Genomic DNA, 23,034 nt, shown 5'->3' with positions numbered 1-23,034 from the left:
ATTACTGGCAAAGAAAAAAGAAAACACTTGCGAACACTAGGTGCACTGGTTGGAGCTCCATTGTGGAAATATCGCCGTATCACCTTATTTATTGATTCTATCTATCAACACAAATATAATACCAATGTGATTATGATTATACTGTTAAAAAAGCTGATGCTGCATTGTTTCAACCATTTCGGTGTTATATGATATGATATGATATTTAATTAACGTGTATGCCACGAAGTGGCCCACCCCACACGGAATTACAGTCAGGTCCATAAATATTGGGACATCGACACAATTCTAATCTTTTTGGCTCTATACACCACCACAATGGAGTTGAAATGAAACGAACAAGATGTGCTTTAACTGCAGACTTTCAGCTTTAATTTGAGGGTATTTACATCCAAATCAGGTGAGCGGTGTAGGAATTACAACAGTTTGTATATGTGCCTCCCACTTTTTAAGGGACCAAAAGTAATGGGACAGATTAACAATCATAAATCAAACTTTCACTTTTTTAATACTTGGTTGCAAATCCTTTGCATTCAATTCCAGCCTGAAGTCTGGAAGGCATAGACATCGACCAGACGCTGGGTTTCATCCCTGGTGATGCTCTGCCAGGCCTCTACTGCAACTGTCTTCAGTTCCTGCTTGTTCTTGGGGCATTTTCCCTTCAGTTTTGTCTTCAGCAAGTGAAATGCATGCTCAATCGGATTCAGGTCAGGTGATTGACTTGGCCATTGCATAACATTCCACTTATTTCCCTTAAAAAACTCTTTGGTTGCTTTCGCAGTATGCTTGGGTCATTGTCCATCTGCACTGTGAGCGCCGTCCAATGAGTTCTGAAGCATTTGGCTGAATATGAGCAGATAATATTGCCCGAAACACTTCAGAATTCATCCTGCTGCTTTTGTCAGCAGTCACATCATCAATAAATACAAGAGAACCAGTTCCATTGGCAGCCATACATGCCCACGCCATGACACTACCACCACCATACTTCACTGATGAGGTGGTATGCTTTGGATCATGAGCAGTTCCTTTCCTTCTCCATACTCTTCTCTTCCCATCACTCTGGTACAAGTTGATCTTTGTCTCATCTGTCCATAGGATGTTGTTCCAGAAATGTGAAGGCTTTTTTTAGATGTTGTTTGGCAAACTCTAATCTGGCCTTCCTGTTTTTGAGGCTCACCAATGGTTTTACATCTTGTAGTGAACCCTCTGTATTCACTCTGGTGAAGTCTTCTCTTGATTGTTGACTTTGACACACATACACCTACCTCCTGGAGAGTGTTCTTGATCTGGCCAACTGTTGTGAAGGGTGTTTTTCTTCACCAGGGAAAGTATTCTTCGGTCATCCACCACAGTTGTTTTCCGTGGTCTTCCGGGTCTTTTGGTGTTGCTGAGCTCACCGGTGCGTTCTTTCTTTTTAAGAATGTTCCAAACAGTTGATTTGGCCACACCTAATGTTTTTGCTATCTCTCTGATGGGTTTTGTTTAGATTTTTCAGCCTAATGATGGCTTGCTTCACTGATAGTGACAGCTCTTTGGATCTCATATTGAGAGTTGACAGCAACAGATTCCAAATGTAAATAGCACACTTGAAATGAACTCTGGACCTTTTATCTGCTCCTTGTAAATGGGATAATGAGGGAATAACACACACCTGGCCATGGAACAGCTGAGCAGCCAGTTGTCCCATTACTTTTGGTCCCTTAAAAAGTGGGAGGCACATATACAAACTGTTGTAATTCCTACACCGTTCACCTGATTTGGATGTAAATACCCTCAAATTAAAGCTGAAAGTCTGCAGTTAAAGCACATCTTGTTCGTTTCATTTCAACTCCATTGTGGTGGTGTATAGAGCCAAAAAGATTAGAATTGTGTCGATGTCCCAATATTTATGGACCTGACTGTACATGACACCAATACAAGACATTTCATCCACAGCTTCTGGTCCCAATGTCCCCACACGACATACTCTACTCTGCACGAAATAAAGAATAAAAGAAAACATATTACAACCCATAAGTTGTCCAACTTGAACTAAACATTTCATACATAAAACTACAAACTACAGCCACAGAAAAAGAAATAAATAAATAAGCAGGGAATGTCACTTCCGCGACCCGACCCCGGATAAGCGGATGAAGACGGATGGATGGATGGATGGATGTCACTTCCAGACAGAGAATCATCAAATTAGGGTTGAAACAATTTCTCAAATAACTCCAATAATTCGATTACAAAAAATCCTTGAAGCAAAATTCTTTGCCTCGAAGCTTCGTTAAATCAACGTAATTAAGGTTGGACGGCTCACTGTGTTTCCACACGGAGGATAATTACTAGCGCACACAACAGGTTGACGCTTCTGTGGACACAAGACCGTTTATATGCTGTCTCTGCACGAGACTGACGGCCCAGATTACAAATGAATGAAGACGAAAACAGCGAGGGTCTGAGAGAAGAGACAGGCGAGAGAAAACAACAGAAAGTTTGGGATCATTTTAAGCTGCAAACATGCTGCTCCATCATCTCAGTAGAAAACATCCAGTCTACTCATCTATTCCACGGAGAGAACCTGACACCAGGTAGCTAACTAACGTCTGCTGCTCTCGTCCACCGCGCTGTTTTACACAACTAGCCTCCAGCATGCTACTCTGCTAACAGCCATGTTTTACACAACTAGCCTCCAGCATGCTACTCTGCTAACAGCCATGTTTTACACAACTATCCTACAGCATGCTACTCTGCTAATAGCCATGTTTTACACAACTAGCCTACAGCATGCTACTCTGCTAGTAGTGATGTTTTACACAACTAGCCTCCAGCATGCTACTCTGCTAATAGTGATGTTTTACACAACTATCCTCCAGCATGCTACTCTGCTAATAGTGATGTTTTACACAACTAGCCTACAGCATGCTACTCTGCTAATAGTCATGTTTTACACAACTAGCCTCCAGCATGCTACTCTGCTAATAGTGATGTTTTACACAACTAGCCTACAGCATGCTACTCTGCTAATAGCCATGTTTTACACAACTAGCCTACAGCATGCTACTCTGCTAATAGCCATGTTTTACACAACTAGCCTCCAGCATGCTACTCTGCTAATAGTGATGTTTTACACAACTAGCCTACAGCATGCTACTCTGCTAATAGCCATGTTTTACACAACTAGCCTCCAGCATGCTACTCTGCTAATAGTGATGTTTTACACAACTAGCCTACAGCATGCTACTCTGCTAATAGCCATGTTTTACCAACAAGCTAAAATGAGAGCTGTCGGTTTGTAGTCTGACTAGTTAGATTAGTTTGCTACTAATCTTTGGAAACTTAGCTGCTGCTGGAGACAAACCGGCTCCCCCCCCCCCAGCATGGCCACTTAATATGCACGTGAATGACGTCATCATGCCGGTGATCTGCATTCTTTATTCTTTCTCCTCACTGTGTATTAGGCTTCTGAAAATGTGTCCCCCAGAACAGTGTAGTTGAACAGCCCTGCTGTAAGCTTTGTACCGTCACATCTACCCTCTGGTTAGTGAACAGCTCTTTACATATCCAGTGCAAAGAGCCAGAGGCAAGAAGGGGAAGGGGGTGAAAAATATTAACATTTGGGCCACCAAAAATGTACTTGGAATTTGGCAATAAAAAATGTTTTTATTTGTTATATATACAAAAGACAGGTTTCCTTTTTTTTAGTACACAGCAATAATAAATATTTACTATTGCTGTTTACTAAGTATTTCTTATCCGATTACTCGATTAATCAATGGAATAATCGGTAGAATACTCGATTACTAAAATAATCGATAGCTGCAGTCCTACATCAAATTCAACAACAATCAAGTTCAACAACAATCAAGCCATCTTTCTTTTTAGCCCAAGCTTGTTCTAAAAAGTCTGCAAATAAAAAATCTTCTGTTAATGTAATACCAACCCTGGGATCGACTGCAGTTCTTCATAGGCGAGGGGCTGGAGCAGGATCCTTTGGGGGCCTCTCCCGGACTTTGTCCTTCTAGTTTCTCCAAGTTAGTCAACTGTAAGGACGAAAACATACAGGGATGTTCAGTTCATCACTCTCTAAACACCTATCGACTGTCTGATATCTGTACTTCCACATTTAAACCACACCACAATATTTATTTTATTTTTCAGTTCGTAAAGCATTTTCATGAATACATTACCTTTGTTTAATGCCATTCTACTTCTGTGGTGTACACACTGAATATATGTATACTGTATAGACCTATCCTGTACCAATGTCAAATGAGCACTCTGTCGGTGCTCTGCCGTACTGTAAATGGGAGAAGAGCCCAGGCTAGAGCCAACACACTGGAGGGATTATACATCCCATCTGGCCCGGGAACACCTCAGACTCTAGCAGGAGGAGCTGAAACCTTTGACCAAATAACTAACTGCCCTCCAGTTGGCCACTAACTCTGCTTTGTGAGACATGCTGCTATAGGGAGCAGACTAACTGAAGTGATACCAAGACACACACACACACACACACACACACACACACACACACACACACAAGCATATAGTATATATCATCGGTAACACTTTATTATAATGGTACATGAGTTATCATTCATGCATGAAAAAGCATGAATTCATCTGTAATGTACAAGGGTTAATAGTATCTCATGCATGACTTAATGCAGGAACAATATGTTAATTAATGCATCAATTAAGGTATTTGAATAATCATGATTTCTGATTTATTAATGATGTCCATGTCTACATTACTGATAGTTCATGAAGTAGTACATGAATTATTTCATGCTTTTTCATGCATGCATTCATGTACCATTATTATAAAGTGTTACCATATTATCTGTGTGTACCAGGTAGGGGTTGCTGCAGTTGGAGGTCTGGGGGGAGCGAGAGGGGGCCTGGGATAGGGAGGACAAGGAGTTGCAGGTGCTGACCAGGTCCGGCAAACTGGTGGATGGGAAGCGCTCAAAACCCACATCTGACTCCTCCTGCAGGGTACAGACAGAGAGTTACTGTGAATTAGTGTGTGGACGTTATTTTCAGTTATGTGTATTTGGTATGTGATGTTCTGTAAAAAGACATGGTTAGCATTTACACTGCATCATGTTACAGCAGGAGCCTCTATATGTTCATACTTTTGTTGGCTTCCCACATGCATTGGGGGGGGGGGGGGGAGAAGAATGAAAATTGTGACTCAGATTTCATCCCACAGTGAGGACAAAAAAACTTTTTTATAGAGTTTTAAGCCTTGTGTAGCAGGAAGACATGCAACACTTTGTAGAATGCGAAAGTCAAATGATTGATGAGTATGATTTTACAGGTATAGTAAGTGATTCAGTGAATATCTCCTCACGGTCACCTAGCTCTCTGTGTGCACTGAGAACAAAATCCGGTGTTAATAATACACAGCTGTGTAAATGGAAAACAAATGGAGTCAGCATTTGAAAGTGTCAGTGGCAGTTGAGTTCAAATATCAACAATCTTTGCCCAAAATCACTTACTGCACCTTTAAGAGATAAGGATATGTGTTTGTGTCGTCCTGACTGCTGTCCAGGGTGCTGATTCTGGAGCTGTCTGGAGTGTACCACTGAAACCCCCCTGTATGTGTTGTGTCCACTGTTCTGAACTTTGCACCTTAGGGCTATGGTAATATTTAGTTTGAAGAAGCCACATTTGTTTTCAAAAGGCAGCTGTGTGTGTGTGTGTGTGTGTGTGTGTGTGTGTGTGTGTGTGTGTGTGTGTGTGTGTGTGTGTGTGTGTGTGTGTACTGACCCTGCTGGCCACCACCAGCTGGACCAGACCAGAAGTGGAGCGGAGGATATTAACAGCCTCCTGATGAGTGAGACCCACCAGAGACTGACCGTTAATCATCAGCAACTCATCCCCAGCCTGAAGACGACCGTCCCTGCAACACACACATACACATTAAGATTTACTCATACTGTATACACACACACACACACACACACACACACACACACACACACACACACACACACACACACACACACACACACAACACACACACAGACAACTATTCTTCACCACTTCAGTCATGTGAGATATCACATATTGTATCCGGCACTTCTTTCAAAATTCCCAAATAAAAAAATGGTACCTGCATCTGGATCTGGACTAGCATTAAAAACCAAATACATAGTGAGAGACAATCATGGGATACATATTCCAGATTTGTTGTGTAGTACTACAAATATTGCAAAAAAACATCCAAAACTGACACAAAATGACCAAATGTCTGTTAACACATTTTGAGAAATTCGGCTATCCAAAAAACAAACTTAATAACCTGACTGAACACATAAGCTACTTGGTGAGGGGTTGGGATAAAGGTTTGACATTATAAAAGCTTTGAGAAAAAAAAAACATCATAGCAAATTTTAAAACACTTCATAACTAAACCAATAGCACAGATTATTATTATTGTGCTGTAGGGAGGTCCTCATAAAATGTAAACCTCGATAGTATAGTATAGTACTAAAGATTCATTGGGGAGTTCAGATAGAGACGCTGGAATATGAGCTACACCTACAAAAAAATGCCAGAGCAAGAACATTTCCCCTGCCTACGTTAGTAGTAGCTGTACCTGTGAATGGCGCCCGCCTTCTCTACATGAGTTATGATGATGCCATGCGGAGAGCGCTTGGAGCCACGCCCCCCTGTTATCTGTATGCCCAGGCCCTCCTCGCCCTTCACCATGTGCATCTTCCAGATGTGGCTGCCCTCTCTGGGCTGCAAAGGAGCACAAAACAAACACACATCAAACGATGTATCACTTCAGAGTAGAGATACAAATAAGATACGTGGATCATGAAGCTGAAAAGAACCGATAGATTGTTAGAAAACTTGAAATCAAAATCATGTGCAAATTTCAAGTTTTTTTATGTGATTATGGCATTTGAGAGCAGGCAAGAGGCTTTGAGCAGGACTCTTTCTGTGAATATGTTAATATGTGAATATGATTAGGTAGTGAATGTCTAGGTACCTCACGATTTGATTTGATTCAGAGGGCTGTAATTATGGCTCTTGATAGACTTCAGGGTGTACAGAACTCAATCTGCCGTCTCTCCAGGCAGACTGATCTCATGAAGTGGCGTATGTATGACACGCCAATCCGTATGCCATTATTGGCGTGTTATCAAAATGCATACTCGCTTTTTAGCGTGTTTATCAACTCCAACTCCATTGACTTACATTACCTTGCGATTGCGTGTGTATTGACGCCGTAGGGAGTAGTATGAAAGGGCGAATCGCCGTGCAGGAACATTGGTTGGGGTGGTGGATTGATAAAACACAAGACTTTCACCCAGCAGAGCGGGGTTCATGTCCCGTGTGTGGTGTGTCTAAAGTCAACCCTGGTCTTCTTTTCCTAAACTCAACCGTCGCTTTCTTCTTTTCCTAATCCCAATTATTTGTCCGTTTCTTGTTTTCCTTAAACCCATGTGTGACGTAGTCTCGCGATGACACGTAGCCTCGCGATAACACGCCAAGTGGCTTTAGAAAGTGCCACGTAGCATGTATGTTTATGCTGTGACGTTGCAGACTGCTATCCGCTGTATACAGCGTAGACATACACACGGATAGCTCAGAATGCGTACAGATAACACGCCACTTGGCTTTAGGAAAGTGGCGTGTATGTTTATGCAAAGTCATGATATCAGGTTGCTCCAGGACCTGTACGCCTCCAGGGCGCTGAGGCAGGCAGGAAATATTGTAGCCAAGCCCTCTCACCCTGGACTAGTTTAGATTCTCTGCTCGAGCCCGAGCCCGAACCAGACCTGACCCAACCCATGGGCCGGGCCGATATTTTCCGCCACTATCCTCGGGCCGGGCCTTGATCAAGCATTTGTGTTTTTTTAATCATTACTTTATTAGCCTTATTCGGTGGTGGAGAAAGCTCTGCCTCTCCAGCTTCTCCCGTAGCTCTGGGTGTCCTGCACTGACTTGAGTGTGAGGTAAACTGTGCTACATCGTGTGTCCCCCCTCTGCAGCACTGTTGTCGGCCAGTGCGTCAGCATGCAGACCGTGGTGAGGGACAGTATTAATTAGGTGATCGAGACAAGAAAGTCTCCTATATGGTTCCTGGGCTTTGATTATGTTGCGATCCGTTCCATTCTGAATTAACAAACAATTTACATGCTTCGTCCTTGTTGCATTACCGGTATTTATTAAGATAATTCTAAACAGATTTCTGTAGTTCAAACAACTCTGAATTGTAGTTGAGAACGTCAGTTATAACGGCCACGTATTAATAAAAATGTCGGTTTTAAATCGGGCTCGGGCTCATAATTACAGTTAGTGTCGGGCCGGGCCGCTCGGACACAACGTGTACGGGCTCAGGTAGGGTCGGGCTTGATTTTTTGGCCCCGATCTAAGCTCTACCCTGGACTCAAACAGTTTGAACCCCTCCCTTCTTCCCCTCTGCAGTCAGCCTCATTAACAAGGCCCCGGACCCCCACTGACAGACTCTAATCCTACATCCTGGACTATATACCTATATTCTACATATCCTCAACTGTTGCACATCCCTCAACCTTTTTGCACATGCTGCACTAATCCATACAGCCTCTTTTCTCTTATGTTAAACAGTTATATGTATATAGTTGTTTCTGTATTTATTGTTTGTCTATTTCATATTAATGTTTAATTATAAGTATGCACCCTGTATGTTTTAGAATAGATTTTAGGATTTGACTGATCACTTTGTAGGCTCTTCATGGCCTTGCACCCTTACATGACTCTGACCTCCTTTCTGATGCCGGTACGTACTTTGAGATCCTCATGTGGAAAACTGAATTTGACAGCATTTGCAGTCAGAGCCCCGAGGCTCTGGGACGGTCCGTCCGAAAAAATCAGGTCAGCTGAGTCATGTTCTCCTTTAAGTCCCTTCTTTAAACAGCCTTCCCTGATTTTATTTGAGTTTTAACCTCCTTTGAACTGTCTTGTATTTCCTTAAAAAATGTTTTCTTATTCTTACCTTTTCCTACTTGTTACAGGTTTTCATACACCAAGTAGTTTTTTTGTCTTTTAAAAACCTGATGATTGTATGACTTGCCTGTTATATTTTTGCTGCTTTGTGAACCACTTTGTACCGTGGACTTTAAAAAAAAAGTGCTCTATAAATAAAGATTATTATTATCATATTATTGTTTATAAATGTGCTTAAATCTTCTTATGTGGTACCTATGAAATACTTATGAAACAGAAAATGCCTGTTAGGGCTGCACAATTAATCAAATTTTAATCACGATTTTGGCTTACCACGATCAAACTCACGTGTTCGAGCGATATTTAAAATGCGTCATTCCGTTCATAGAACGCTCTCTATCAAAGTTTTTTTCTCCAAAGCTCCGTAAACCACTCTCTGATCACGTGCCTCCATGAGCCAATCAGAGTGGTTCCCTGCACCGCCAGCTTAGTTTAGATGTAGACAGTCTCAGAGGACAGAGTAACGTGAGGAAAACTCCACAACAGATAGCAGACAGTCATAAATCGTCACGAGGTTTACCAGTTTACCAGTAAACGCAACATTTAGTCCCGTCTGTGTTGTTTCTCAGACAACAGCAGTGACCAGAGCTAGTTAGAGTCTTTTAGCTCACAGCTTTAGCAGCAGACTGTTGTACGTCGCGCTGTTGGAATCCTCTACAGTGAATACAGTCACACTTTTACGCTGTAACTGTCAGCATTTTAATCCAGTTACTACTGTAGCTAATGGTAGGCTAACGTTAGCTGCTGTGTAACGTGTTATTAGTGTTAACTAGCGTGACATGCAGCGATGTTTCTGTTGCCTCTAATGTCTGTTTTGGAACATCAGAGCGCAACGCAGACATTTAAGTGGCACCGTAATCTTGCTATTTCGTCCGGTAGATACCATGCGCCGCTAACGTGAACAGAAAATTGCGTTGCCTGTGTCTTTTCATGGCAGACGTGCATGTGTGGAAAGCGGCTGCAAAACAGCTGAAATGGCTCCTTCATAGTATCCTTCAACAAAAGGAGGAATGTAGCACAATATGGATGTGAAAGCAGTTATAACACAACAAATGACAATAAAATTTGTTTTGGTTAAAATCAACAAATAATCGTGATAATTAATCGTGATCTCAATATTGATCAAAATAATCGTGATTATCATTTTGCATAATCCTGCAGCCCTAATGCCTGTATCACTTTATAACTACTGAACCTTGGCTTACTCTGTATTTTGCAAATGTTGGTCGGTCCATCCTCATCTCAATAACTACATTTGCAACATTTTGTTATTTATGGTCCCCACAGGATTAATCCTACTAACTCTGGTATCCCCCGACTTTCCTTTCACCTCCACCACAAGGCTGACCCTTAATACACACGTTATCATGTGCATTTATTAATCACCATACCCAATTTATGTTCCACTTCAGACAGCACTTTTTCACACTGCCTCCTGCAATATAGTAGAGATGTTCCAGTATCGATACCAGTATCAGAAAAACCTCTGATTCTGCCTGAAATGCTGGTATCAGTATCGGTGAGTACTGGAGTTTATGCTCCAATCCGATACCACGTAATTTAGCCCAGAAGAAAATCTTCTTTAAAGTAGTTCATTTATGTTCTTTTCTGTTATGACTGACTGTCAAACTGGATAATAAAAGAAAGTTCTATGGTGTTCACTGTTTCTGTTTCTTCATGTTTCACAAAGAGTTTAACCTGAGCCAGGCCGTACAACAATGATAGCAATCATATCACATCCATACAGGGATAGTAGTATACAGCTGTTAAAACATAATAAATAAAATATACGACACACTTGGATTGGGGTGGCACCTAAATCATGGTCGCAGCTGCTGCCGTGGTCCTGCTCGATGCCCTGCTACACCATAAACTACTACAACTACAATTTCTAGTCATAGTTCCATTATCTTTACTGTTACTATAATTGCCACTGTTCATCATACCAACTGCTATAAATATTATAAATCCTGTTTCTGTATATGTGTCTCTGTGTCCCAACCAGCAGCAGCAGACACCGCCCACCAAGAGCCTGGGTCTGTCCGAGGTTTCTGCCTGTTAAAAGGAAGTTTTTCCTCGCCACTGTTGCATTAAATGCTTGCTCCCGGGGGAATTACTGGAATTGTTGGGTCTTTGTAAATTATAGAGTGGGGTCTACACCTACTCTATCTGTAAAGTGTCTTGAGATAACTCTTGTGATGATTTCAGACTATAAATAAAGTAGAATTGAATTGTATCAGATCAGTACTCGGTATCAGCCGATACGCAAGTTCAGGTATCGGAATCGGTATCACGACAGAAAAAATGGTATGGAACCATTTCTACAATATAGCAGCTGTGCTTGGAGATGCCCACACAGTCTTTTCACCCTCGACCTACCATGTTGCGATAGTCATTGCGCTTGCACGATTGAAATATGGCCCATAGTCTTGCTTAACCTCTGCACTGCCACTGTTCCCGGCTTAATCAGCCATTTACACGACATGTGGACCTAAAAGGATTTATATAAAAGAGGTCACATGCATCTAGGGCAAACACATGTACATTATACTTCATTTACAATCCCCCTGATGTGGTGGGATGATACGCCATCTGTCCATCTCAATCCACTGATGTATGGTAAACCACTCTCCCATCACTCTGGTTTCCTCTAACCAGATGGTGCAGGGTGGTGATCCTATTTATTCTCTCAGACATCTGTACACAGATGTGTGGACCACTGAACACCTGGCTGCTGGACCTGCACTACGGACCCCAAGTTTGAAAACTCATTATTTTGGGAAAAAATTGCGAGCATTTCCTATTTTTGTGACAAAGTGGTATGACAACTGTGACCATTAGGGATGATTTTTTCCCCCACCAGAAGTCATTTGGTTTCCAGAGCTCTACAGCGATCTGATCTCAGGACTGAAACGGGTTGTTTTGGGTTCATCAACACAATATTCATCATTCACGACACTGATTGGATTGCTGTTTTGCAACTCATGCAAGCTTGACATACCACAACTAAAACTACTACCCCTTTTACAAAACAGTCGTGTGTTCAAACAGCTGTCTCAGGTTAATCACTGGTTGGCATTGTTGGCAGAGACTCCAATCTGCCATTCTGAATTACTTTGTACATTCAATAATGACCAAATAAAAGTTGAGTTTCTTCTTCTATACCATACATGTATTAACTGAGCTGGATACGTTGTGACCAGTCAAGGATCGACTTTATAAAAGACGAGGATATAAAAAAGGGTTTCCTCATGTTATTGCAATTATTTTAAACCATGGCAATTTAATAATTGTACAACATTCCCAGGGCCTAGAAGCTATATTTAAGTGTGTTCCTTCATCTTAAAGTGTTTGCTCTATGGCAACGATGGACTGGCCACCGGGAGTTTTCCCAGTGGGCCGCCTGACAATTAATGAACGTACCACTTTCACTGTGCTTGCCGCTCAGAGTACGCTTTGGACTCCGAGAGTGAGGTGAATAACAATATATTCCAACAACGCTCCAAATTATCGGTCCAGTTTGTGACAGAGTGCGCTCTAACTATAGTGACTATTTACTACCAGAGAGCGAGAGTGGGGCGCACAGCTCCATGAATAGAAAATCAATATGTGGACGCAAAAGAGTTCAACTGTTAGTCAGGGTTCTGCAGCTGAAGAGGTAAGAAAGAAGGGATAAGGGATAAGGTAAGCAAGGTTAAGGTCGGGCTTGTCTATATCCTTTGCGTTCCACTTCTGGGATTGCTCTGGTGGAGGTATTTACCGTTTCCTTCCACTTTCTTTGTGTTGGAATTTTAAATCCGGTGGATTTGTGAGGACTATGGTTAACTGCTCCTCAGATCTCTGCAGGGTAAATCCAGACAGCTAGCTAGACTATCTGTCCAATCGGAGTTTTCTCTCACATGACTATTTTGCAGCGCTTAGCGCCGCCCATGACGCCATCACTCTCTCACTCACTCTACCACACACTCCCCAGCATACACACATACCGGCTCTGCTATTCTTTTAAAGAGATCGACGCATTATAAGTATAAAACCTTTACAGAGGCGCAGGCCACACTCTGTGTAGAGCAACCGTACAACCATAAATCCGCCATTATAGTGCGTTCCATTTACCTCGGAACTCAGAAGCCGAAACTGGGAATGACGTCACGAGTTGAATGCGTTCCAGTTACAAGTCAGATTTTCATTGCTTTCCTTAGCTCTAGCCAGGTTAGCCATTGTTAGCAATGCCAGTTTATAACAACGCATTACGCTGTTTTTTGGGCATACAAACAGCGTAACAACATGTGGACAGGACTGGGTGTACGACTGATTTAGTGAGACACAATAAGACAGAAGTGCTTATAACTGTATATTACTACAGCTCTCACAACTGTTGGTGCACGCGGCAGCCATGTTGGATTTTGAGCTCTGGGTGCTCTGTGGTTGCCCAAGTTCCGAGATCGGAAGTCCGAGGTCAGAGGTCAGTGTTTCCCACTTTGACCTCGGAAAATCCGACTTCCGAGTACAAATGGAACGCATTATTAGTCTGCCAGGTCATATTGGATGTACTCCAACATTCCCATTGATGCAAAATGTTTGAATCTTTTTATTTGATTAGCTTTGTTTTGTGGTTTGGTTCTTATTTGCAGTTTAGTGGCAGTTGCATGGTAATTGCTTGTTGTAGCACTGTGCATACCTTTTATGTTCTTTCTTTTCTGTGAAGCTCATTTTATTTTTCTTGGCATTAGATGTGATATATGAAGTGTTGCGTTCCAGTCAGTTTACTAAAAGACTGACCACACTCAATACATAAAATGTTCCAAAAAAAACATGGTTTCAAATGTGTCTTAAAATAAATCCATTGTTATTGATTATGTGGATCTTGGTACCACAACAGGAAGTTGTTTTCAGTGTGGTAAACAGTCCATGACTAGTGTCTGTCCCTGTGAGTCTCGCTGCAAATATAGTCATACTAATAATCCCACTCCACCTCCTACTGCACGCCTACATCCACAATGCTACTGGCCACTCAGCACACAACTGTTCGTCCTTAAAAGAAACCAAAGAGCAACACTCTTTTCTGATGCTAATCAATTCCAAGTGTCAAACAAGACTGAGAAAGCTTTGATGCCTTGTCTCATTCTCTCTCGATCAGCTTCATTACCAATTTGCCTTGAAGGTAGTGGAGATAGTATAACATGAGAAGATGTTAAAAGAACACAATGTTAGATTTCTTTTCAATAAAATATTGTAAATTTGTTTAGAACTGTATTGAATATTTTTGGCCACTATGGGGCAGAAAAACATTCAATTTATTGTCTCCTGAAAATTATATTCATACACAACTAACTAACTCTGCCCCTGACAACTAAAGTATAATTAATGCTTTCAGTGTTCTGTTTGGACAAGCCAAGACCCAACAACACCATCTTTACCCCTTAAACTTAATCAAGTGTTTTAGTAGCCCAAATATAACTGCATGCGAGAAGCTGGACTCGCCTCCTGGATTGGTGAAAATATTATTCTGAGAGGCAAAAAAGGCTCGACAGAGCAGTAGAAATACACAACAATTGTTTGGTTCACCACTAGACGTGACCTGTATGCCCCTCTGATAATGCTGAAAAGACAACAAACACTCCTCATTGTTATACCAACTCCTAGTCTCGCATAGCCAGACCTTCCTCTACAGCACTGCGGGGGAAGGTCTGGCTAGTCCACACAGCATTCTGGGATGGGAGAAAAACGTGCTGTGGTTTATTGGCAACCAATCACAATTGTCTCGGGAAGGAACTTGTTTTGGTGGAACATGTGGACGTTCAAAAGTAGTTTTAGTCGTGCAACAGAAAACTCCGATTGGACAGATAGTCTAGCTAGCTGTCTGGATTTACCCTGCAGAGATCTGAGGAGCAGTTAACCATAGTCCTCACAAATCCACCGGAGGTTAGAACGCCAACACAAAGAAAGAGGAAGGGGACGGACATCCGGCCGAAAATGAGGGACATCTGGCTAATCTTCCGGCGGCAACGGAGCAATGCTGTAAATGAAACATCATTGATATAGACTAACCATTCCCCTAAAAACTACTTCAGGTTGAGGTTTTGAGTTACTAATTTTGTTTTATTACTCTATGAAAATAATTCATAAGGCTTCATTAATGAAAGCCTGTGTAAAACTCGTCCGCACAAACAAGAACATTCACACACCTTCACACAGTGGCCAAAGATCTCACCTGTTCCATCTCGTGGACGTACAGACTCATTTACAAACAGAAATGCCTCCAGAATGCCAAAATGTGGTCAACCACATTCATTTTAAAAGTCGTAAGTTCATTCAGGAAGACTACCATGCTTCACATTTCTCTCTCTCCCAACCTAACCAAACATTGTCATCAGCTGAATGTGGGCGTTTACTCTTTCAGTTAAACCAACAATCTCTGTGAGCTATCGTGTTGTTGCATTCAAACTTTAAATCTGTTCTACTCTTTGCTGCTGTCAGTTGTCATTTCAGGCAAAATCGATGTGACCCTCCTGCACCCCCATTCACCTCCAGGTCTTATCATTCCCCGCTTCCTTTATCCCTTCATCACCTCAACCAGCGGGGGGATGTTCCTATACATCTACGGCCTCTATACCCATTATTATTTAACATTGCGATGGAGTATCATCGCCAAAGACTCTAACATATCAACCTATCTTGAACCATGTTCATTAAACTATAAACAATAAAAAGGCAGTACGCCTGCGCACACAGCAGGGTTTTCAACGCACCCAGTTTTTTCAGTTTAAAAAAAAATGGTTTGCTACGTTTTGTCAGGGCTGAACGTGGCCCAGACAAAAGGAATGATGGTGCGCTACATGAACATTCAGTTCAGCCTCTCAGTCCAGCCAGCCACCCCTGGAAACATTACTAATTTTCCTGACCAAAAACCTCTGTGAATGGTTCCCCTGCCGTCAGCATAAATCTAGGGACTGGATGTAACTTTTTTGTTAAAAAAAAAGGTGGCAATGACCAAGTAAAGTCTGTTAATTACCTTGCATGACTTCCAAATAAAGTTCAAAGTCCAAATAAACGCAAAACACTTTTTTAACTATTGTTTTAATAATATTGTTTAACTGTTAAACTGATAGTATTAATCGGTCAAAACTGTTACTGGCAGTAAACGGTTAAACATTACCTTCCCTAACCGAGTGTATTTTATTGATCAACTTGATTCAACATTTTTATTTTAGTATAGAATAACAAATTCAGAATAAAATCCGCTGTCTGTGAGTGAGGTGTGAGCGTGCCCTGTGACTGAGCATTAAATCAGAGCTCTGTATGTCAGCAGCGTGTCTTACCTGGCTTGAAGGTTCACTGCTGAACGAATCCATTTTGCATTCTAACAGCTGACTGTGACACCTTGCAGGCAGGGTGGCAGTGCCTCCACCGTGTAGACACTGGGGAAGAGTTCTGGCCTTAGGAAAGGCGTCTGGGCTTTCCTCTGTGGATGTGGATGTGGACAGGATGCAGCCGGAGTCCTCTCCCGGAGGACTGACAGCTGCATCAGTGGGGAGAGAAGAGCCATTGTAGCCATTGTAACAGCTCTGGAGTCCTGAGTCAGTAGTGTCCATTTTGTCTCGGTTAAAGGACGATCGGGATATGACACCAAACTTGCGTGTGCGTTTGCAGTTTGCAGAGTTGTCAGAGTTGTCAGAGGACTCAGAAGTAGCTCTGGCCTGCTGCTGGTCTTCACAGCTGTCACTGCTGACAGGGGTGCTGCCGCTGCCATTCACGTTACCGGGAGGGGGAGGAGCCTTTCGCTTTACTCGCCGCAGCATGATCAGGTAGATATAGCCTCCATTCCAGCACTGGTCAGCCAGGTAACTGTAAAAAAGCATTGACGGGATCCAGGTTCAAATATCATAAGGAAAAATGTCATATATTTCCACCTTTCTACTAAATTCCATTTTGTTTAAAAAAGAAGTGGAAAGTGGACTTGGGTGATACATGAAAATCAGAAATGTGTAACTTAATGAGTTGTTGGCTCAACAATCTGCTCCTAGAAATTTCCTCATCTGTTTCTTCATTGCGAAGGTTTTGGAGCCATACAATTCCTTCTACACAAAGGACTTCAGCTGCAGGGGCATAGCCATTGAAGTGGAGCATTATGGTACGAGTTTTATGATGTTGTATAATATTTCAAAATTTATGAATTTCAAATAACCAAAATGCCACCAGAAGTGCCAAAAATAGGCAACATGTCACAGTCATTTAGGTCAGTATTTTACAGTAGCATCCTTCGAAAGGGTGTGGCATCTCTCGGAACAGCAGCACAAATCTCACCATGGATGTATTATACATAGGGTTGGGTATCGTTTGGGTTCTTTCCGATACCGGTGCAAAACAGTGCCGGTGCCCAAAAGGTGCCTGAACTGATACTACTTATTTCACCAGTCAGTTGCTCTAACAACAAACTACAAAGAGAAGAACCACTAGATGCAAGAAGGGTACTTTACAACAACAGCTGATGAATGCACCATGAGCATGCCAGGTGCAATTGAACGCACCAAGAAGTCCCGTAGGTGTTGTTTCTCCGACAACTCTCTTGTTAAAGCACACTACTAGCTAACGGTAGGCTAACGTTACCTGCTGCCAAATGTAATGTTATCTAGCGTCATGTGCAGTGACGCTGCTGTTGCCTGTAATGTCCGTTTTGGAGCACCAGAGGACACAGGTCGTTTAGGAAACGGTGATTGGCCTTGCTGATGAAAGTGTGTAAGGGCGTGCACATACAGTCCTGCCGGAACATTTATAAAATATGTTCCCACGCATGGGTGCACGGTACAGACAGAAAAAGTAGTAAAGTAGCCATCGTTTGTCGATCCGGCAAGCGAATATGATAAAAGTGGTGCTTCTCTGTAGAGTTGATGTATGTCAAGATGCCGCTGGTGTGTTAGATTTTACACAGAAAACAACAGGTGTGGATGTTTTTACAAGGTTGGCTACAATGCCTGATTGGATTGGATGAACCATCCGTCTATCTATTATATTTCTTATAATACTTTTGGTATATTTTTCCTATGTCTATTTAATGTGTAATGTGTATTAAACACAGTTTACCGATTTACATTACTGTTGGCTCTATACACGCTAAAAGTATTGTTTTTTAAATGGAGTCTGGTGGAGGTTTTGAAAGGCGTTTCTATGTAGAGATCTATTCCATAATGTTGTCAGATACTTAGAATAATTATCTGAGCCTGTCAGGGGCAAAGACAGCACCTTTAGTGGAATTGACGATTCACATTTGCCCCACAGGGTTACATTGCATTGGGTTGTTAAAAGTTATAATAGCAATGAAAAATCAATAACATTTAAAAAAAATGGAGAAAAAAAAAGAAATTGTCTTACCTGGCTCCACTGACGTCTACTCCCACCATCAGCTGTCCGTTCAGTGACAGCAGTTCGTCTCTCAGTTTGATCCCCCCACAGCGGGCTGCTGGGCTCTTCTTCCTCACCTCTGTCACCCAGATGCAGCCCACATCCATGATGGGGCCCTGATCCCTCCTTCTCCTCGGGCCTCCCTTCTTTCTCCCATCAGGGTCCCCGAAAATAGGGATGTTCCCGAAGCTGAGGCCAAACTCGGTACTATCCCCCTCGTCCTTACTGAGAGAAACGGCATGAACCTCGACGTCTAGCCCCTCCCTGCAGGAGGAAGGGCTGGCTGACGGAGCTGTGTCACCCTCCATGAAGTTGAACCTAATGTACTCCATCAACTTGTGAATGGCAGCCAGACACAGGGACATGTCCTCCACATTAACACTGTTAACACTGCTGCTACTGCACACACTATCCCCTTCCCCATTCTGGTAGGAGTCCTGATCCACCTGCTGGAGGAAGAAGACGAGAAACCAATCAGTGAATGAAGCTGGATGACAACATCTGAGGAAAAGCCTTTAACGCTGAAACGCTGCATGGTTATATATGACCAGAAAAACTGTTTACTTGCACACCGGCACACAACACAATCTGACAAAACAAGTTGTCACCAACAAATTATATTCGACACAGCTGAGTGAAGGGATAAAAAAACATATCATCGCTGTCAGGCAGAAACCTTGTATCTCCATATTATCTTCATATTTTCTCCTTAAATCAATGTTTTTGGTCTCCCTTTATGTCTGAGAAAAATACCTCATTAAAATGTCTTTCAAATGATTTTTATTTTCTGAAAAGCAATGGTTTTGGACATACAAGGTTTTTGCCTGACAGCATTGATATGCTTTAACTTAAAGGATAAGGCTGGTGATATTCTATATTTCTCTTATCATCAAAATCCTAAGAAAAGACCAAAACCAGTGTTCATCTCACGATACTTCCTGTTTTCCCTACTATGTGGTTCTCAGCCCCAAGCCCGTTGGTTCCTACATCTTTAGAAACAGCTCACAATATACATATACAATTGAACAAAGATTACATTTACATTTACACAAATGTCTTGGAGCCCAGTTACACCAAGTTCACCAAGAAAGGGTTTCTTTCTTTCGCTTTGAGTTCATATTCTGTGAACTTTCATATGCGAATTTGCAAGCTACAACAAACCATCTAAGCAGTGTTGAGGGGGTGGAGAGCCACAGAGTCCAACGGGGCGGAAGCTATCACATTAGTAGCTTTATATAACCCTGCTCTGCTGATGGATCAACTGCAATTTGATCTGCAATCAGTCATCAGACGGGAATGGGTGGCACAAATACATTCGCTTGAATTAACTGTGTTGACTTACTGCCCTGTCAGATCTCATTACGTCACCAAGCTTCCAGCAACACTTACTTCACCAGGACACACAAATGAATTTCACTGTGCCACTTTCCCACAGTCATCATGTATTCCTTCTCCACCAAAAGTACCATAAAAAGTATAGATACAGTGGCCTTTGGAATCCATAACTGCTAGGCATCCAAGCTAACTACAGCTTGAGCCCCTTCAAGCCTACAGTTCTTGTCTACAGGAGTGTCTGATACCTAAAAACAGATTTTAGTGGCAGTAGTAGTAGTATTGTTGTGGAGAATTAATTTTGTACACAGTAGTACATATCGATGACGTTTCATTTATGGGGTTTTCCAGTGCCGCTGGAGGTTCTGCCAGATGTCCCTCACTTTTGGCCGTCAGCGATGGTTTGTGTGCATTTTAAACTCCTCTAGAACCAACAATCAAATTATATTCATCTTTTTACTGAGTAAAAGCCATTTTTTTTCAAGAGCTTGCCTCCCTACGTGCACATGTTCCACCAAAACAAGTTCCTTCCCGAAGCTATTTAGCAGAGGCACCGTGGCTCCATCTGGCGCTTAGCACCGCCCAAGACGACTGTGATTGGTTTAAATAAATGCCAATAAACCAGAGCACGTTTTTCTCCTATCCTGGAATGCTGTGTGGACTAACAGACCCTCCTCCACAGGACTGTAGAAGAAGGTCTGGCAATGTGAGACTAGGTTTACAGTATTTCAACACTCAAAACTACTGACTAGAGGATAAGCATACTTTTATGAAGTAAGGCAAATATTTTTTCTAATGCGGTAGAGTGTAGAAACTGTCCTTCAGACAACCACGTAGCCATCACCACTGACACATCGGCTGACACCTGTTTCCGACAGCATTTGTCCGCAGGTCAGTTTTCCATAAATAGAACTCATGGACAATGACACTTCCTGTTTACACTTCTGAGCTCTATATAGCGGCGGATTTAATGATGTGGGGGCCCTAAGTACACTTAGATATGGGGCCTTCATCTGGCCATATTTCACCCTTTCTTTAACAGAATGGTGATAGTGGCAGTGGAAGAAACATATCTTTTGATTTAGTAAAATTGATACCGCACTGTTAAAATAATTGGTTAAAAGTCATGCATTTAAAAAATTTACTTAAAAGTACATTAGTATTATCAACAACGAACCCTACATGTTTAATATATAATATGTATTTATTGATGGTATGTTGTGTAGGTAAATCAGACTGCACAGTAACCAGTAGCATGCAGTCAGATACATGTGGTACAATGTTTTCCTCTAGCACAGAAGGGACTGAATCCCTCCCAGTAGAAGTGTACATATAGTAATATGCACCTCATAACTGTAATTAAGCATATTACTTGAATGTACCTTAAATTACTTTCCACCACTGTTGCTGCTGACTGTCAAGGCTGTTAGTCTATATCGGCGACGTTTTATTTCCGGGATCGTTCAGGTGCTGCCGGAAATTCCATCGGATGTCCCTCTTTTTCGGCTGGATGTCCGTTACCTTCCTCTTTCTTTGTGATGGAATTATAAACGCCAGTGGATTTGTGAGGACTATGGTTAACTGCTCCTCAGATCTCTGCAGGGTAAATCCAGACAGCTAGCTAGACTATCTGTCCAATCGGAGTTTTCTGTTGCACGACTAAAACTACTTTTGAACGTTTTGTGATTGGTTTAAAGAAATGGCAATAAACCAGAGCACGTTTTTCTCTCATCCCGGAATGCTGTGTGGACTAGACAGACCCTCCTCCACAGCGCCGTGAAGGAAGGTCTGGCAATGCAAGACTAAGGCCGGTATAACCTGAGTTTTTCCTTCTTCTTCATGATATGAACAGGAACAGCCAGTGAAAAGTAACTGATTGGGGTTCTTATACTTTACTTGAACATTTTACTTTTACAGTACTTTATATTTCTACTTATACTACATGTACAGAATAAGATTTTAGATACAAAATGAATCATTATAGATTTAACTAGGACCAGTGTGATGGTGCACCTTCTCTACCTCTCTTTCTCTCTCATTTTCTAAAGGCTATGAGTTGACTCCAGCAATATACGTTGCAGTAATGTTGTATTTGATATTCCATATTTATGTAAAGACATGGAGGGGGGGGGGGGGGCATGGGACAAGGGCATGAAGTACCTTGTAGCCAGAATTGTCTTGATTCAGGTTGTGGTCCTGCTGTGATCTTGTGGTCTGAGCCCCGTGCCAGTTCTCCAGCAGTGGGAGGATGCTGAGGGCGTTGTCCTGAGTGATGGGCATCCTGGCATCCTGGGCCTGTTGGGGGTCCCTCACCAACCGCCACTCTGATGCTTCCAACAGTTAGTGCAGGCACAGGAACCAGTGTGGGCTGACAGCCCAAAATCCATCTCTGAGAGAGGGGGGCTGCAGAAAAACTGATCAAACTCTAGACAGAGATTTCTAGACGAGCCAGGTGGAAAGTATTGGATTACTGGCAGGATATGTCCGCTGTGGTGTCTGCAGCATCAGGCCATGTCCTAAAGAGAAAACAATAACATGTCACATTGTAGATAAAATGTAAATTCAGTCAGGAACACTCTCGTCATATTTAACCATTGATTGCAACACATGGAAATAGTTATGCTTTGAGCTGATGGCTCCACTCTTGATAATGCTCCCTGAACCAGCCAAGTAGCATGCTAAGCTGAAACAGGGAGCGCTATGCAGAAACCCCCCTGTATACAAGAGTGAGCCAAAAGAAAGACATTGAAAACCATTTTAAACTTTGATTCATGTTAGGACTCTGAACTAGGAAGGTGGAGGCTGGGGAGATGGAGGCAAAGCGTTGCCAGCAGCAGCAGCAGTGAGTGAAGCAGCGTCAGTGTAGCAGGGATCAGTGAGGAGGGGGTCATATTTAAAAGGACCGCCTTGATGTGAGAATGGCTGTGATTGGTGTGTGTCTGATAGGAATGATAACTCAATCAGCAGGCAAATGACTTCTGTGCCCTGTATGAACTAAGGCTAAGTTTAATTTAAAAGATTAAAAGATTCATGGAACCAATTCACATTTCAAAAGATTTGACCACATTTTAAATTATTTCATTTATAGATGGCACTATGGGGATAGATAGAATCATGTACTATTACGCACAGAGAACATGTTGACAGCAGGATCTTCAACATCTCCAAAAAAGTGAACTCAACTGAAATAAAAGAGGCATAATCTGCTCTTGGGAGTATATTTGAGCTGCTTAAGGGTTTAAAGGGCTCCGTTTAGTGCGAAAGGTGTGCCCTGAGCACTTTTGATAATGTCATGGCCAGGCT

General features: G+C 42.2%; 1 protein-coding gene across 1 annotated transcript in view; it reads right to left on the bottom strand.

Moving 5' to 3' along the window:
* pdzd2 (PDZ domain containing 2) overlaps positions 1-23,034 on the bottom strand; it is a 73,963-nt gene that overhangs the window by 33,301 nt on the left and 17,628 nt on the right. Inside the window, 7 exon segments of the mRNA XM_078249982.1 lie at positions 3,932-4,031; positions 4,845-4,982; positions 5,767-5,899; positions 6,599-6,744; positions 16,320-16,845; positions 18,370-18,848; positions 21,892-22,247. Coding sequence (XP_078106108.1) covers positions 3,932-4,031; positions 4,845-4,982; positions 5,767-5,899; positions 6,599-6,744; positions 16,320-16,845; positions 18,370-18,848; positions 21,892-22,011 — 1,642 coding nt within the window. The 5' untranslated portion in view covers positions 22,012-22,247.

This window comes from Sander vitreus, chromosome 5, assembly GCF_031162955.1.
Source record: "Sander vitreus isolate 19-12246 chromosome 5, sanVit1, whole genome shotgun sequence".
Taxonomy (NCBI): Eukaryota; Metazoa; Chordata; class Actinopteri; order Perciformes; family Percidae; genus Sander; species Sander vitreus.
The sequence above is the reverse complement of the archived record's forward strand: the minus strand, read 5'-3'. Positions and strand labels throughout refer to the sequence as shown.